This window comes from Hydractinia symbiolongicarpus, chromosome 4, assembly GCF_029227915.1.
Source record: "Hydractinia symbiolongicarpus strain clone_291-10 chromosome 4, HSymV2.1, whole genome shotgun sequence".
Taxonomy (NCBI): Eukaryota; Metazoa; Cnidaria; class Hydrozoa; order Anthoathecata; family Hydractiniidae; genus Hydractinia; species Hydractinia symbiolongicarpus.
The window spans coordinates 20,777,538-20,796,911 of NC_079878.1; the positions used below are offsets into that span (position 1 = coordinate 20,777,538).

At 33.4% G+C, this 19,374-nt stretch overlaps 1 protein-coding gene and 1 long non-coding RNA gene across 4 annotated transcripts in view; one reads left to right on the forward strand and one right to left on the reverse strand.

Annotated features, from left to right (window-relative positions):
- LOC130641759 (uncharacterized) overlaps positions 1–19,374 on the reverse strand; it is a 42,983-nt gene that overhangs the window by 12,786 nt on the left and 10,823 nt on the right. For all 3 annotated transcript variants that reach the window (XM_057448706.1, XM_057448705.1, XM_057448704.1), the window contains exons 2-9: positions 11,496–11,621; positions 8,600–8,703; positions 4,349–4,441; positions 4,125–4,253; positions 3,714–3,860; positions 1,539–1,664; positions 347–598; positions 36–158 (exon numbers count right to left, since the gene is read on the reverse strand). In XM_057448706.1, the coding sequence (XP_057304689.1) occupies positions 36–158; positions 347–598; positions 1,539–1,664; positions 3,714–3,860; positions 4,125–4,253; positions 4,349–4,441; positions 8,600–8,703; positions 11,496–11,621 (1,100 nt within the window). The remainder of the gene's footprint in view (positions 1–35; positions 159–346; positions 599–1,538; positions 1,665–3,713; positions 3,861–4,124; positions 4,254–4,348; positions 4,442–8,599; positions 8,704–11,495; positions 11,622–19,374) is intronic.
- LOC130641760 (uncharacterized) lies at positions 13,962–15,768 on the forward strand. Its single transcript, XR_008982502.1, has 2 exons — positions 13,962–14,853; positions 15,177–15,768. It is a non-coding gene; the product is annotated as an uncharacterized LOC130641760 (long non-coding RNA).

The following is a 19,374-nucleotide window of genomic DNA, read 5'->3' on the forward strand; positions in this document are numbered from 1 at the left end:
CAGTTCTGTACAAATCAATAAAATTTTAAATTTACCGTCACATTTATGCTTATCTTGATTCAACCGATATCCAGCATTACAAGAGCATAAGTATGAGCCTTCGATGTTTGTGCATTGATGTTGACATATTCCAACTGTAGTAGTGCATTCATTGATATCTTGAATAAAAAGAAGATATATAACTGAAGCATACAAGTATGAAAAATATACCAATACATACTTCTTGTGTCAATCGAAAAATAACCATCACGTCATCAGTATAATGTTAGGTACACCCTTTGCCCTGTCAAATTTTTTTTATATATGTTTAGAAAACTTTTGCAACAAACTGATCATTAAAACTTACCTATACATGTTCTGTTGTTTGGATGCATTTGATATCCTTTCTTGCAAACACACTGATATGAGCCAGGGTAGTTGCGACACATACTCTTTGAAAGGTCGCAAGGAGCTTGAATGGAACACTCATTGATATCCTCGCAACTCTTTTTGTCATATAACAATCGAAATCCTTTTCGACATGCGCATAGGAATGAGCCAATCTGATTGACGCATACCTGATTACATCCTCCGTTAAGGGACCTACATTCATTGATGTCTAATGAGAAAAATCAAATTATTATCGCTAGTGTACAATCTTGATTCAATTCCAACATCCTATTTTTTGCACTTTAAGAAACTGCCAATGTAATTATTTAAAAATATGAAAGGAGAATATTGGAGTTTATTTATATTTTAAAAGCCCCTTTGACCAGAAGTCCTAGATAACAGGTTTAAATGCAGAGGTACTAGAACCACAATATTAACAAAATTTTACAAAAATAATTAAATTTATAGGATCATATACTTTTCACAAACGGTTACAGAAATATTGAGTTTTAAAGGTACTTTGATAATGTCATGAACCCATCGGTTTAGAAACAGACTTAATTTAGTCTTACTGACGTCACCAACTTGTTTCCAAGTTATTTGGTCTCAAAGTGATAACTGCATTGTAATAGCTTTATTAATTTAAATTAACATACTGACGTTAAATTGGTGTCATTGACGTCACAACGCTTAATTTGTCGGTTAACTTTTGAGGCGTGTATTTTGCAGCTAGATCAAAGGAAAATGAACACATCCACATCACCTGTTACATTCCAACCGACACACTTATTGTATTATTTTTTAATTTTAATTGAAAAGCGGGAATGAGTCAGTAAGATAGCAATTTGTTTCGTGTGCATGAGAGAACGGCAACAATAGACAACAAAATTGATAATATGTATTTTGAAAAATATATATTTCATTTTATTAAAAGTAAAAGCTTTTCTGCTTTTACTTTTCATATAATGAAATACATATTTTTATAAATATTTTTAAACATGGCAAATTTTATTACAAAATTAATAATGCAATGACTTTTGGCTTTTGCAAAAGGATAGCAAATTCAAGATAGAAATAATAGTTAACAAATGTAACAAATTAACACATCTATTTTTTTAAAAAAAAAATGCCTCAGTCAGTAATACCTTATTGGTCAAAAATAATATTACCTGTGCATGTCCTAGAATCATTGGATAATCTGTACCCGGTTTGACAATGACAAGAAAATGAACCAGGTGTGTTGTAGCAATGGTGCTGGCATGCATTAAGTGTTGAAGAAGAACACTCGTCAATATCTGAAAAAAAAAACAAGAAAAGTGTTTAAAAAGCAGATGAGACTTGATCATTTGCTTATTAAAATACATTTCAGATACCAAAAATCACTTTCACATCGTAACAGAGGTTTCTTCCTGTGAAAAATCCACCTGGGCAGAAGTAAAGAACTTGAAACTTGGTTTTAAATAGTATACGGATCATGTATTGTTATGACCATTTAATGAAATAAGGTCTCAAAATTTTGCAGATGTCAACAAAGATCAACCAACGTACATAAAAGAATATTTTTTACATATTGTTTACCTGGGCCTCAACAGTGTAGATCTTGAAATTCTGATCAAGAAAATGTATAGGAATAAAAATTCTTTCGCAAACGTCAGGAACCCTCCATTCCAAAACGTATAATGAACAAAAAACACTGAAAAAATCCACTTAGACAGGAGTACATGGAAAAGGGAACCATAACTTTGATGGCGTCTGGCAGGACCGGGGTGGAAACAAAAACACTGGAAGGGTTAAGAAGATATAGCTAAAGGTTTAAAACTTTTGCTAACGTGAGCAAAGTCTCAAAAGCACAAAAAAATTTTCTTTACAGATTTGTATACCTTAATCATACAGTCAGGAATAACCGCAAATTAGATAGTCTAATTAGTCTACGATAGCCTATTTAGGCGATTTATCTCCCTTAATTAGTTTATCAACATGGTTTTTGCTGAAAAGGGTTAAATTTCCAGCGCGCATATTTTCAACATAGTGGTGCATAGCCTAAATAGACTATTTCTTGTCTAATCAGCCGATTTAAAGATTTTTGACGCATAATTTTTAGTCCCGTAAAGCAAACTATAAAAAATTTTGCTCGTAACGAAGATGATGTAATGAGCAACATTAATTCCGAAAAAAGATGGTGCGACCAGACGTGGTTGTCTAGATAATTGTAAAAGAAGAAAACACATCTCCTAAATAGGAGCTGATCTCCTAACTAGTCTATGAAAAAAGCTACTATCCTAATTTGGTGTGATAGCCTAATTTGCGGTTATCCCTGACTGGTATAGATCTTGAAGCGCTGATCAAGAAAATTTATAGGGTCATGTACTTTTGTTGAACGCTTTAAAGAGATATTGGGGTTAGACAAAAATTTTTAAAGACGTCATCAACTCGTCCATTCCGAAACGGATTTAGGCACTCAGGTTTAGGAAACTTAACCAATTTAGCCACAGGTTGTCCATAGTTATTAACGCGGTGAAAAACAACTGACTTCACTACCTCGTTTCAAAGTTAATTGGCCTCAAAGTTATTACTACAATGCACAATGCACTACAATGTTATTACTACAAGGCTTCACCAATCTTATTAAAAGCATTGACGTCAGTCTAAATGCATTGACGTCGCGCTGTAACATCAGAAAGATTAACAAGTTAGACACAATACTTTTTCGGCTACATCAAAGGAAAATAAGCACATCCACTTTGCCTGTTCTGTTAATTTTGAAAGATTTCTTGTGATACGCAAATTATACAGAACTTTCAAAAAAGTACCATAAAATTATAAACTGTGGATTTATTCCGCGAATCACATGGAGAGTACTTAGAAAGTGTGCACAATCTAACAACCAAAAAATGTAACTTGTGTTTAAATGAAAAACTTGTTATAGCATTATCTAATGACAACAACCTATATACTTAATAAACAATCAAAATTTATAACAAAATGTAGGCATATAAACAAAGTATAAGATAGTTAATTACGACACAAGGGACAGATGTCATTGTAACGTTCATATCTCAACTGACAATTATTAAAGAAATAGATGAAACTCTGAGTCTTGAGATTTACGAGTTTTTCTTTCTTTTATTACAAATAAATATTGCTGTACCCATTTAAAAACGGGTGCGGAGCACTCTACTTGAACAAGAGGTGTAAAAGAAGTAATTTAATTTATATATATATATATTTTTTTTTTTCTCTCTTAAGAGCCAGCTGCTTCTCACAATTTATCATGGTTTAAAAAATGCAACATCGAAAGTAGCAAAAGTTTTCTAGGGTTGTGTTTTAAAAATTAACTCACTTACCCACACAGACAGTTCCTCCATCAGAATTCAATTGAAATCCTGTACTGCATGAACATGAAAAACTTCCAACAGTATTTCTACAGGAAGCAACACAACTTGAAGAAAAGCTGTCACATGAGCATGGAGGAACAGAACATTCATTCACATCTATGGTTATAAATACATGTCAATAAAATAGATTTGTATTTAAAAAATACAGATATTAACATTCTGTGGACAGTCATCATTAAACATTGTTGATATTCAGCTCAATAGTAAGTATGTTCATAGGATATTCTAGCACCAACAACTTTCTCGTTGTTTCTTATATTCCGTCATAAATAGGGTTACAAAAACAAAAAAGATCATAAAAACAATTGAAATTTAGTATTTGTGTCTACAATGCCGAAGTATGACTTCTGCTTCTCATACCTGAACAGGATCTATCAGTAGGAATGTTAGGATTAGTTTTCGTGAAACCATCTCTGCAAGTACAAGCATATGTACCAGGTAGATTTTGGCAATTGTGATCACATGGGCTTGAAGAACACTCATTTATGTCTAGTAAATACAGAAAGCAAATCAGAATAAATATATCCTTAGTATGTCCTTTCTGTTGTATAAACTTTGTAATAACTTCGTTTTAATATCCTTACCATGTTGGCATTTGTCTCCATAGTAACCACTGTGACATGTGCATTTGTTTGGACTTGTACATCTTCCATTACCACACCCACTTGCACAAATTGCTATAAAAAATTGTTTTATTGAATTCGACTGTAAAATGATACATGATGTCTTATTGCCTTGTTAGAAAATTTGTAATTGATATAATATTAACGTCAACTCTAGTTGATTTATAAGAATGGTTAATTATTTCAATTACCCACCAACATAAAAAGGAAAATAGAAAATTTTTAAATTAAAACACCTTAATTATTGAAAACAGGGGTTAATAAAATTTGACATTTGCAGATACCTCATTTTCAGGTTAAATAACCATCTATACCAAAGAAACGTATCGTGAGAACTATGTCAATTTGCAAGATGCTTTTTTACAACACTTATAGTATTTTTACCTACTACTTGAAGGGCTTGCAGAATAATCCACTTAATTAAGAAGGCAAACAGTTGAGTGAATTTTATTTTGATGATGTTGTATGTGATAAGTCTAGCACTACCATCAAACCCTTACGGAATAACATATTATAGTAAAATCTAGAAACAACCTTTACAGGGTTTGTAGATATTAACCCTAGGAGGTGGAGGGAGGGGGCTTAAAATGTCCGCAGCTTTTTCTTTTTTCAAAATCTTTTTTGTACTCATTATTAGACCCTTTCCGAACTTTTATTAAACTTTGTGATTCTAAAAAAAAAATTTTTTTTTTGTACATTCCCGGGGGTAAGCCATTTGTGAACAGGGGTTAAAATATTTAAAGTTAATGTTTTTTTGTTATCTTCTTCTATGCTAAATCTTTAGCCAAAAATGATTCAGTAAATAAACATTTGAAAGTAATCATATGTGTAAGATAAAATAAGGACCAGATGTGTAATTTACAGACCAGAATATATAAGTTACGGACCAAAATTGATATTTTACAGAGCAGATTACCTTTCGTATTTGATGACGTCACTACAGGTGGTGATGACTTCATCCCACCCTACCCCCTATCCTCCCGGTGCTATAGCAGACCTAAAAAGCCCAGGTTTATTAGGGTTAAAAACTGTGCAATCTGGTTCCCAAATGTTTTTGTAGTGTTGTTCCTGATATAAGAGAGCTGGAAAAGTGCTGTGAGAGCCAGGTTGACAATCTGTGAACTCAAATTTGGTTGACTCAAGTGATAGCTTTGATAACGACTGTTTTATTTGAAATCTTAGTACAGGTGCTTATTATTTCCTACCCACTTAAACACTCTTTTTTCCATCGTTTTCTTTTTCCATTCTCGAGTGAATCGATTCTCGAGTGATACAAGGTTTGTACAGGCTTTAACAATTTATTGCGGAAGGGAAGGGGAAGTTGATTGTCCTATAAGCATGTACTGATAAAAAAATGACAAAATTCCTTTTAGAATAGCAGAAGCAAAAGCATGATACTAACTGTCTCTCCATAGTATATGAGAATAATGTCTACAGATCTTTTGAGAAAGCTTAGAATCCTCCGAAGTCGAGGAGTTGTTTTTCGTATGGTGTTTGTGATAAAAAATGATTGGGACTTCGTTGGTGAATAAAAGCCTAATAAGTTCAACTCCGATGTTTAGTTATATATAATAAAGATTTTTTGAGAGCGACCTACTTCAGTCTAGAGAGATGATGCTCAAGCGTCAAGCCTTTTAAGATAGTCCAGATGTAAGCGTACGCGTACGCTCAACTTGCAAAAATAATTGCTTTCATTAAAAAAAACAATAGGATAGCGAGTTCCTTTCAAATTGCGCGAAAATAATTACTTCGTGTTAAAAACAAAAGCATAGCAAGAAACATTGTTTAAAAACAATACTCTGCGCGAGAAAAAATTAAACGCGAAGGCCATTGAATTTTAATTTTTTTTAACAACGAAACTAATTATAGTAACGCGATTTTAATCTGATATATTTAAAAAACACAAGCTCTTTTAAAAAACAAGAAATGCAATGATCTAAATATTTAAAAAAAAACTAATGCTACTTTTAAAACTTTTAGTAATATTTCTTTATCGTCGAAACATATTTTTTAACATGCGAAACTTTAAAGTTCTTTTTATAAAAAGCAACGTTTAGCAACGCAAACGGGAAAACCCTACGTTCTAAAAAAATCTAAAAATATAACTTTTGACGTTTTATAGTATCACCTACACCTTATTGTTAAAAACATTGTCTTTGTTTTTTTTCAGCGCAACAGCTCTATCTCTTAAAAGATTTAAACAATGCATCTCGCTGTCTATTTAGTTTTCGCGCAAATCTTTTATTTTATAAAACTATCAAACAATGGATCGCCATGTCACATTGATAGAGTTGATAACATTTTAAATACTTAAAACACTATCTAACGAAGCTTTCCTATCGCCGTTCTTCGTTCTTTAACTTTCTAAAAAATCATTTCTATCGTCGCTCTTCGTTATTAAACTTTTAAAATGTGATATAACGAATCTTTTCTATAGCCGTTTTTTGTTTTTAACTTTTAAAATGCGATCTAAAAAAAAACATTTCTATCGCCGTTTTTCGTTTTTAAACTTTTAAAATGCGATCTAAAAAAACATTTCTATCACCGTTTTTCGTTTTTAAACTTTAAAAATGCGATCTAAAAAAACATTTCTATCGCCGTTTTTCGTTTTTAAACTTTTAAAATGCGATCTAAAAAAAACATTTCTATCGCCGTTTTTCGTTTTTATACTTTTAAAATGCGATCTAAAAAAACATTTCTATCGCCGTTTTTAGTTTTTAAACTTTAAAAATGCGATCTAAGAAAACATTTCTATCGCCGTTTTTCGTTTTTAAACTTTTAAAATGCGATCTAAAAAAACATTTCTATCGCCGTTTTTCGTTTTTAAAGTTTTAAAATGCAATCTAAAATAACATTTCTATTAAAATTAAAGTTTCAATCTTTGTTAAAATATAATAATTTCTATCTCTTAAAAGCTTTATTTAACCCGCGCAACCAACAATGCCTTCTCGCTAGTTTATTTAGTTTCCACGCAAAACAATTGTTTAATAAAAATATTAAACAATGGCTCTTCGTGTCACATTGATAGAGTTGATAACATTTGCAATTATGCTATTGGGAATAGTTATGTTAACACTATTTAACAATAGTTACGCGCAGTTATAATAAGCTATTTTTTCTTCGATAATCTTTTGTTTATTACGCGCAAGTTAATGACTTACAAGACTCGCAAGATAATTAATAAGAACAAAAGACAAACAACTACCGCCTCCGAGAAAAAGGTGTGAAACTTGAGCGTACGCGTACGCTTACATCTACTTGTATGAACAGATTTCAAGATTTGTAATAACATGCCAACATTTTTTCTTACTGACTGTAGCTAGCTAGTAAAAAGTATACAAAATATTTTTCTTATTTGTTACACATTTGTTAACTATAACTATCTAGCTGCCATGTCACACGATAATGTTAACAATATTTATTTTCTAGATAGCCTAAAAAGAGAATAATTTCACCTCACCTCATAGATAGTTTAGGCTTGTTGTCTTGTCTTGTCTTTTTCAAGGCTTCTTTAAATTTTTGATAAATTTTAGACAACACCTTGCCTCACAGTAAATGACCAATTCGTTTAACAAAAAAAATTTAAGCATGTGAGTCCAAATGAGTTAAAAGTTTTTGTCGACTTTCAAAATCAGTCTATTCAAAACACATTTTCAACGAATTGTGTAAAATTCTTCTTTTTGTGAAATCTTTATGTTGCATAAGAGTTGAAATTAGCCAAGCTTTTGGGAATAAGCTTAATTTGTGACCTAGGTGCTCATAGTCACCTGCATGAGATCTAATTTTTAGATATTCAATAGTCGGTCATTTTATTAAGATAATATTAGCTCATATAGAAAAAATGTTAGACCAGACTAAGTAAAGAAATACGATTGATTATAAAAATGTTGATGATGCTAGCACAGACCCTTTCATCTTAAAGAAATTTATTTTAAAAATTGCTTCTACTGTGAAGAGGCGTAAACGCTGATTAAGAAAGGCATAGGATCATTTCCTCTTGACAGAGTGATTAGTAAAAGGTTTTTCTGTGTCTATGATCTGTTGGTCTCAAATTGAATGGTCAATTTTGGGGAAATTTGTCACATCCAAGGTGGTATCTATTAGTTTGCTCAAGAATAATTATTACGTCACCACCCTATTTCCAAGTTATATTGCCCTAAAGTTCATAAAACATGCATTTTAAACTGTGTTTTAGAGAATTTTTCTACTCACGTGTGGGACATCCATTATTTACTCTTGACCATCCACTGCAACACACATATGTATACTTGTACCTGGTGACGAGTTGTTGCTGATAGTAACCAGTTGAGTATGTTCTTAAAATTAGAAATACATTTATAGCAGCCCTTAACTTTTTATAGAACAGTATAACAGTGTTATAATCTATTTTGCTGTCTATGTGTATAGACACACGTATAGAGTTTGAAGGTAAGATAATTTAAAATACAAAAAATTGGAGGCATTGTGTAAACGACAAATGTACAAGAAAATTAAAAACAAATGATACAAAGCTTTGTCTAATTAGCGATCATAAAAAACAGAGATGCATCTCGTCATTAACATAACTATGCATATGGACATGATAAATTAACTCTAAATTTCCAGCTTCAAAATTATAAAATATTCCCAGGAAACTAGCACATGTAAAAGTGGATTTCATTACACATATTAAACCCCCCAGAGCAGGTTTTTGAAGCAAAATAAGTCAATTGGAAAGCACATTTATTTTTCAAAATGATGGTGGAGCATAGGTTGTTGGTTTGTGATATTATCTCGAAGAGTGTTAAAGAAGCCAAGAGAGAGAGTATGGGCTGCGTCGTAAAGTCTGAAAGCTGAAGGAAGAGATTGTAACAAGAAAATTTAGTGCAAAAGTTCAGCAGTTGACCACAGTGGTCAATGTGATAGTCAAAATGTTAAAATACTTTAACTACTTTAAAGAAGTGTTTTCTCGATGCTTTTGATGATACCTGTAAATGGACAAAATGACAAACTAGAGATAGCTGGTCCTTTTGGTGTATGAATGAAAAGAGGAAACTTTAAAAAGAGTGAAAGTTCGGTGGTAGTAAAAATATTTACTTAGAAGCTGAGCATCTTGTTCGTTCAGCAGTGTATACAGGAACAGGCAAATTTAAAAGCAGAGAGTAACAGAATTGCAGATGTGTTAAGAAGGGAAGACCAGCGCAATGAGGTGTTCGATATAGCAAAGCAAATGAAGAAGACTAATCAAGATGTTGTAGGTGAATAGTGTACATGTAAAGATGCAGCTCTCTTGGCTAGCACAAAAAAGAAGAAAAAGCTAGCTTGAGAGAGTAATTATTAGAGGTTGCTTAACACTGAGATTGATTAGGGAGGGTATTATTTGCCGGACGATGATGTTGGAGAAGGGTTAGGTGTGCAGATCAAGACAGAATGGGTAGCGAAAGCTATTAGGAAAATGAAGATTGGCAAGGTTGCCAGAGTATCAGGTTTTGTTACAGATATCGTAAAAGCATCTGGATGTACTGAAGTTTAGCTTATTAAAAGTCTTGCTAATTGGGTTATAAAGGAGAGAGATTGACAGTTTAGTTTGCTTGTGAAGTGCTTTAAGAGCAAGGGTGGTACATTAGAAAAATGTAACTATAGAGGGTTGAAGTTGGTTGATCACGTAATGAAAGTTTTTGAAAGAGTGATTGATAAGTTACTTAGAGAAAGAATAATGATGTAGATGAGATGAAACTTGGTTTAGTTCAAAGGCATGGCACTACAGATGCAATATTCTTACTCGCACAGCTTCGGTAAAAGTATTTAGGAAAGAGAAAGAATGTCTATTTTGCTTTTTGTAGATTTAGAAAGAATTTTGATAGAGTGTCGCGTTAAGTTATTTGGCGGGCTATGAGTAAATTAGGTGTGAATGAGTGGCTAGTTAAGATGCTACAGTCTATGTACAGCAATGCTAGAGGATTACAATTCACTTAGTGATAAATTTAGTGTAAATGTTGGTGTACATCAGTGTTCTGTACTTAGTCCTTTGTTGCTTGTTTTATTTTTAGAAGCGCTGTCCATGGAGTTCAGAACAGGTTGCCCATGGGAGTTATCGTATCCAGATGATTTGGTTCTCATAGAGTTAGTTGAATTAGAAGAAGTTTTGAAGTGGAAGAAAGGACTAGAAGATAAAGGGTTAAAAGTGAATGCAGAAAAGTCTAGAGCAGAGTCTTGTCAATTGATAAAAAAGGTAGGTTGTATGAGGCCTTGTTATGTTGAACGGTATTGAGAAATGGGTAGTGAAGCAGGAAAATCTTGACAGTTTAAATAGCAATGATATGAGGATGGTTAGGCGGATGTGTAGCAAAAAACAGAAAGAGTTCAGATGAGCTAAGAAGCAGGTTAGGTATCCGTAGCATTAGGGATGTTATTCAAATAAGAAGATTGAGTTGGTTGGGACACTTTGAAAGGATAATTGGGTAAGAGATTGTAGAGACTTAATAGTTTCTGGGGCAAAGCCCAGAGGTAGACCGTGAAAAACTTGACAGGAGTTAATAAGGACAGACTTGATGCAGAAGAATTTGAGTTTGGATCTAACACAGTCTAGATCAGATTGGAAGAGAGTCATAAATATACCCCATGCAACCATGCACTTAACGTCTGTTTTCCATAAACAGACGTTAAGTCGAGAATGATGATGATAATGATGAGTATATTAAAATAAGTATATTAAATTTAAAAATCAGTAAACAAAATAAACCAGCCGATTCGGTAGGAAGTTTAACGGTGTATTACTAATTTATTCCATTCTCTACAGGAAAGTATTTGATTTAGCTCTTCAATTGTGCAGAAAGTGCTCACATTATAAATAATCAATTATATTCAACGAGCAAAAGATGAAGACAAAAGACGAAATCAAAAGAGACAGAAAAATATTAAAGTAGACAAATAAGTTCCAGTTTCTTAAAGAACTGCTTTTTTCTCACATGCCTAAATCGTTTCAGGCGTGTGATTAATCGAACCATTGTAGTTTTGCAAAATCAAACTAACGAACCGTTGAGTCTATCTGTATTCAGTGTATTTGCTAGATATTTAACAATATCTTTCACAGCTATTTAAAAATTGGAAAATAAAAGTTATTTCAAACCTGTATACAGATTTGCGTGACCAACCAAACCAGCCAGTCTTAGTTCGGTAATTTTGATAAGCCACTCTGTAGAGTTGTTGGGCTTGATACGCGTTATATGCCACTGACCTGCTGCAGACGTGTGCTCTAAATAATATTAAAATAACTTATAAAATGTATTTATAAAATGGTTTGGTTTTTCTCATTTTGATTTGCTAATCTACAAAAAATTTATATGCTATATTTTATTTTTCACAAAGATAAGTTTTTACTTAATTTTTAATTTTCATTGCAGAAAGCGTAACTGACACAGGATTAACTATGAATTGCCACATGGTAGCAATAGCCCTAAAGTACCAAAAATTAGTTGTTGATTTGCGCCAGCGAAGACGAAATCTTTAAAATCGCCTGAGGAGATAGAAAGATAGATGAAGATAGCGCTATCCATAGCGATATCCAGATTTTTTTCTGAGAACAAGGCTAAAATGAGTTTTAGGCCAATAAGAATCCTAACAGTGCAACAAATTGTTTTATTATCCAATGATTTATTTTAAAGTTTATATGCTATCAAAAGTTAAAGCTTGTGCAGTGTAGCATAATGAAGATCATCTTATAAATGTGCCATCTTTGATGTTATTAACGTTTCCCTTTAATAATTACGTAATTTCCTTCTGTACAATTTTGCAAGCGCATAGACTAAAGCTATATTCAGCAGAATAATTAATTATTCATGAATTTTAATTTAAAGAGGAATTATAGTGGCTGAATATTTTTGGTGAAAGATAAGTGTGTTTATAAAAGAAAAAATAAGAATATGTAGTCTGAAAAAACCTTTCGCAACTGATAATGTAAAAAAAACCTTTTCCAGGTTGTTTTTCAGAGAAAAAGAGAAAATAAATAAATTTTCAGCCTTGCGGTTGTTCTTATTTTGCTTTTATTATTCATCAATTTTCAGGTTTATTATTTTTCTTTTAAAATTGTTCTTATAGAGAATTGAAGTTTATGTAAGTTAAGTTAGCTATGATTTACAGTTACAATAACAATCAAAAATTGAATTTTAAAATTTTAGAATATTCAATGATTTTGTTCCCCCATATTACTCAGTCCTCTTCAAAGTTTAGTACTTTTTCAGATTATTGCTAATGGCGGAAATCTTTAATCTTTCTTGTTTCTGGATTAATATACACTGAATTTGCAGAGCATGCAACAACTAGAAGGATTTCCATACTAGTTCATCTAAAACTAGGATGATACTACAAAATAATCTAAATCCATCGTGTCTTTTTAACTCTACAATCAAAAAGGCTGTAGATTCTAGTTGCGGTATTGAAAAAGACAGTGACAAAAAGTACAAACAGAATTACCATCTCCTTAAGCAATCTGTTTATATATACTGAGGAGCAAAGTCGTTTACCATATTTTAGTTGTCCATGCCCTAAATGTCACTGTTCTGCCCAATCTTGGACGCGCCCTGTCTTGAGACTGGCCAGGCCAATCTTCCGACAGTGACAAATGGGTGGCCAGTCTTAAGATTGGACTGCCCAGTCTTAAGATTGGACTGCCCAATCTATGGACGTACATGCCCAATCTTAGAACAATTTGGAAGACAAACAGAACAATAAAATTTTTAGAATTTACCTCTTAATAGAAACTGTAAATTGAAACTTTTCTTGGAAAATCAAAAGCCCAAAAATTTATATATACCAAGTATTTTATGTATAAAAAATTAAAACTTCTCAACCATATTAGCATAGTCTATAAGGTTTTTTCTTCTATAGACTATGATATTAGCTAGCTAGATGGCTACAGCTCGCTAGCTTGTTATAACATCTCATCCAATGAAATTAACAGCTAGCTAACTAATAATATGGTTGAATACGATTTTTTTGATTCATCATAAATATAAACATTTTATTTTTAAAATTTAGCCACTACTACAAGCTGTATATAAATACCAGCTACCTAGCTAGCTAGCTACGATTTTCACTCTACTGTGTCCAAAAACTGGGCGGGTCAATTCAACAGTACCCAAAATATGATGCTTTAATGTGCCTGAGAATGTTTGTTGGGACTTGCAAAAAACAGAGCTCATGTGGTACATCCCTTCTTTAAAATCTAAGGGGCTATTTCTTTCATACATGAGATTCAAATCTGTATGCCCCAAATTACCAAAGAAATGATAGTTGGAGCACTTGGAGCATTTAGAACCGATTCTTGTGTGCGAAAGAAATAGCCCCTAAAAGGTGCCAAGGATGGGCCTAACATGGTCTTTTGTCCAATCTTGTGACGCCCTGCCCAGTCTTAAAACTGGCAGGCCAGTCTTAAGACTGGGCAATTTTATGTTCAAAGATTGGGAAGCGTCCTAAGATTGGGCAGAATACCACTACTTCTGTTTGATAACTTAGATTGAAATGCATCGCTTGAGAAATGCATCGCCAAATATTACGCTGCGGTGCATGTTCTGCCCAGATTGCGAAAACGGTCCGTTTACAACCGGGACAGCCGGATTATGTATGCATGGTCCGATTATGTTTTTTTAGCCCTAATTATGTCGTGGTGACCGGTTTATGAACGCTGATATAATGGCAGGCAGGCTGCGATTGGCATTTCCTTCCGACTTTTGTAAATGAAACATTGACGAATCTTTATGTACGTGGGTAAGTTTATTTTATCGTTTTAAACACCTGTTATTCCAAAGAACTAATTTCAAAGCTGTGAACGTGGTAATCTGATAAAAATGAAGGTTTTGAATCTGATAAAAAATCTTCTAGAAGATGTTTAATATAGCTAAGTTTTTCGCGCAAATTAGGTATGGGGTAATGTAGCTAGCATGAAACATTAGTCAAAGATACATTTCTTCTCGATATAAAGCAGTATTTACAATAAAAATATGAACTAACAAAGGGTTTCACACTCGTTATTTTATGTTAATTCTTCGTTGTTCTGATAAAATGTTTTCTTATAAAAAGAGTGTATAGTACGATAATTTTTTCTGCTTCACCTTTTTGATAAATGATAAAACCATGTTAAAGAACATAATATGAATATAAACAAAGGTCTGGGGTAGCCAAGCTAGATTCAGCCTTAGCATATTGAAAAAATCTATGTCTAAACCGAACATAAAACGTGCTGTATATATTCACAATATCAGCCAGAATATATTCAAACAATGGTTTTTCTCAAACCGTTGAACCATCTCCTCTCTCGTTTTTTTTATCTTTTTAGAAGCTGTTGTTCGTGGAGTCCAATGTCGTTGGAGTGTGGACAATGCTGTAATATATGCAAGAACTATTAATATAAATATAAAAAAACTGAGTATGGACGTTACTATTTCTTATTGTCTTGTGAATGGAAAAGCACCATGTTGATGGTTTTCATGGTAAATATTTTTATGTACTATATGTTTCTTCTTTGAAAATTGATTATTTTTCATTAATATGAAGGTCCACTTGTAAGTTTTTATATTTTTTTTTTAAAAACGTGTCAGTACTTACAACCAGTTTCGCAATCGTCTTCAATAACATGTGCTTTATTTGTGACGTTCTTCGAATTCGTATTCTCTTCGCCTACACAATTGATTCACAACAAAGATTAAACACAAAATTTATAATAAAACGTCAATTTTAATTTCAGTTCAGTTGAAGTACATACCATCGTGTGGCTGTTCAGCATGACGTTTGTAATTCATTTGTTCTTTAACAGGTATGGAGAAAAGTCGATGTCTTCATCGTTATCAAAGTTCGAATCAGTGATAACCTTCGACTGTTTTGAAACAGTCGGTATGATTGTGGTTGATGGTGGCTGTCCAAATACCAGCTTGTACGGAGTAAATCCTGTAGCGCTGTGTTGTTGTGTGTTGATGGCATCTATTGAAAAAATGAAAAATAAGTAACGACAATTTGATCTGCATTTCGGAACTATTGTTATCAACCTACAACATATTTGTGGCAACCACGAGCTCCAAGGTTTAGTTTCACTGGCACACTCAGCTATCATGACTGATATTTTAGTTCAGGTGTGTGCGAACTTACTTGGAAGCGTTTCATGAAGCCATTTGATATAATAGGCTTGATTGGCGGTACAGTCTTCTGTGGCTGTTTTAAGTGGCAAGTTTCGCAAAGATTGATATACTCTTCAATAGCCGATCTTGGGATACCCCAAAATGAACTTGAAACCTTAGTAGGAAAAATACGAATTGAGTAGTTATTTGTATCAATCTTTATATTTTGTCTAGGGTACAATTTTTTATGTAAATATAGTTATTAATTCTGATAATAAAACACTAATACCTTTTTGAATGTCTTTTTCACACCAGCGTGTTTTAATTCATTACAGTGAATTGAGCGTATGATGTCAAAGAATTCATCTACGTATGCCACTCTTAAGTAACCTTCAGGTATCGATTGATTACTTGTATGGTTTTTTTGAAAAAAGTAACGGTTATAATAATTACTTACATTGTTGAACATCGAACTAAAAATTTGAAATCACGATTTTTCACTTACAGCTTCTTGTGAAGGCACAATCAAAATATCCACCATTCCCAGCTCTTCGCAGTTCATCAGCTTAAACTTCTGGGTCAATAATCTGAAGCGACGTGCTTCTGTACCCTTTTTACTGTCCGACTCATTGCTTTTTAAGTTCTGGAAAATTTTCTTCCCGAACTCTCTTGTTATTGTGCCACTCGTTGGTCTTTTACCAGTGCTTGTGTAACGCTGGGCAAATTGTTCAAATTTTTGGCGATGAACTTCCATGGCTTAACTAAAACTAGTGTAGCTCCGACGATTAAAAAATTTAAATGAAAGTTTTTTCGAACGTTTTCTTCGAATTTGTAAGAAACTAGACATCCTGTCTGGCGAAAGAAAAAAAGGCTCCACGTAAATTGCGAATTTCGTTTCATTTGCGATACTTTCCTATTTGCTTGTCACGAATGATATAAAAGCCGGTCGGCCCCGATTACGTTCGTTGTATAAGTGTCGAATAATATTTGACTGTCATACATAAGCCGGCCTTCCCCGATTATGTGCGTTCTATAATAAGTGAGAAATAATAGAAAAATGTCATACATAAGCCGGCCTTCCCCGATTATGTGCGTTCTATAATAAGTGAGAAATAATAGAAAAATGTCATACATAAGCCGGTCGGCCCCGATTACGTTCGTTCTATAAGTGTCGAATAATATTTGACTGTCATACATAAGCCGGTCGGCCCCGATTACGTTCGTTCTATAAGTCTCGAATAATATTTCACTGTCATACATAAGCCGGTCGGCCCCGATTACGTTCGTTCTATAAGTGTCGAATAATATTTGACTGTCATACATAAGTCGGCCTGCCCCGATTATGTTCGTTCTATAATAAGTGAGAAATAATATTACACTGTCGTATATAAACTGGCCTGCCCTGATTATGTTCCTTTTATAAGTGCCAAATAATATTTTTTGAGTAATAAGCCGGCCTGTCCTGATTATGTTGCCCTGATTATGTATTTTCTGCCCTGTTCTTAACCGGGGCAAGCTGCCGTACTTAATCAGGCCAATGTTCATTATCCGGGCAGAACATGCACGAGAAATAACTTTCGAAAGAAATCCCAGTGCGTTCAAGTTATTGCGAATCGAAATCTTGGAGCACGTTTGCTACGCGTTGCGTATACCCAACCTCATTCCCAGGGCAATTTTTCGCTTTTTTGATATTCGAGACGGCGCGAAGAAATGACCCTGGGCCAGGCTGGTTAAAATCAGCACGATTCGTGCTGATTTTTAATTTATTCATAATTTGCTCATTTTGTTAAGAACCGCCGAGAACACCGTATTGCTATAATTTATGCAAAACAATCTTGGATCAGAAACAAGTTGTTAAAGTGTTTTGAGTTTTTGCTTCGAGAAAACATGATTGCAGTGCTGCCTTCGCTTTTTTTGGCTACATACAAATTTTAAATATATATTTATTTTAAAGTTTTCAGCCATCTATAGCTACCTAGCTAGCAAAGGTCCAAGACGTACTTTTGTAGCTACAAAGGTTGTGCAAACCAAGGTAGCTAGCTATACACATTTTTAGCTATCTTAATTTCATATTATAGTTAAAAGTAAAAGTACTTTTACCTAGCTATAGCTAGCTTCCAATCCACAGAATTCTCAGAGGGTTTTGTGATTAGAATTACTGAAGATGCCTATTATTATTTTATTATTGAAATTATTTACCCAGGATAGCCTCTTCAGTTCCTGTTGGTACTGCTATCAACAAGGATCCTGCGAAGGGGGTGCAAGCACAGCAATCACTCAACTAGACAACCGCCTAAGATATCAATCCTATTCTCATGCTGGACGCTAAGGAAAAAGGATAGATTCACACTTTTATAGTCTCTGACATGACTCGGCTGGGGTTTGAACCCAAGACCTTCCGCACTGAAAGCGAACGCTCTACCACAAGGCTAGCTATATAGTTAAGCTTTTAGTATTTTTTTAGACACATGCAGTCTTTCTAATTCCATTTTTGTCTTGCGGGTGACTTATTGCTGACGTGAACTATAAACCTAAGTTGAGGCTTTATCACGCCGGCATTATAGTGGCGTGGTGTAGCTATATATTATACTAGTATTGAGTCATCAACGTAACCATGTGTACGTCAGATACAGATCAGATATATACGTTTTGACGTATATAATAACTGGCTCCTTTTCTCTGTTATTGTCGTATCGTGCATATACACCTAAATAAAATTGTATTGCCTAAAAAATTTTACAATTGTTAGGTCAAAATTTATAATTGTCTTTAAAAAAATCTTATCGCCTGCCTAAATTCGAAAAGTATAGCTATTACAGAATCATTTTTGATGCTAATCCCATCAGACCAGCCTAAAAGCATCTCCTAACAAGTTTTAACTCAATATCTTTCTTTTTCATCCTTCTTTTTTATCATATTACAGTTTCGGTTTTTTACGAAACGGGTCCCTAAAAACTCATTTACAACTAAATGGCCACTATGTCAAACCAATTGGCTTTTTTCAATAAATTTATGCTTGTTGCTTTACTAAGAGATTAAAAGTCATAAAACATAGGATGTTGCATTTCATGCAATCAGAGAAAATTGTTTTTTAATCTGTAAAATCAATTGTTATTTAATCTGTAACCGATTTAATTAAGCGAATAACTATTTAGTTAATTAAATGGTATGAACTTCTTAATCCAGTTTTTAATCTTTTTCAACCAAATCAACAGCATATGATTTTATTTTTTATGTTTGTGTGTTCTGCCTCCAAAGAATATTAGCTAGAGTGTAAAAGAAGGTCTGTTCGGGAGAAATAGGATTAGTTATGTATACCTGTATATACCTTGTGTTGTATTTGAGCTAGCTAGATAGCTGCTAAACATGTCTTCAAGGAAACCTTCATTGTGTTTTTTTACTATACCCTGTGCACAAAAGCTAGCATAGCTAGCTTTCTAGTCTAGTAGCTACCTCCTGATCTGAACTGCAAAAAAACAAAAGCTTACTTTAACAGCCTCTGAGTACCACTAAAAGCTATTTAATTTTGTTTGCACGTTAAGCTATACTAACAATGCCAAATATTTTATTTTTCACGAAAATAAATTCAGTCCAGCAGAACATTAAACATTCCACCGTCCCTTTCGCACATAAACTTAACCGCCATTATTGTTTTTCTGTTATCATTCAATTTTTTACGCATAATTTAATTTATCTTCATAATTAACGGAAACTTGAGAAACCAATCAGATCTCAGAACTGACCAGTGTGGCCCAAGATCATTTCTTCTCGCCGTCCGAGATTGTCAGAAAGAGAAAAATCGGCCTGGGGACAAGGTTGGCGTATGCCAACTACTGAAAAATTTCTACATCGCCCTACCAAACCTCCGACGCCGAGTAAGAAAGAAAGCCGTGTTGCTTT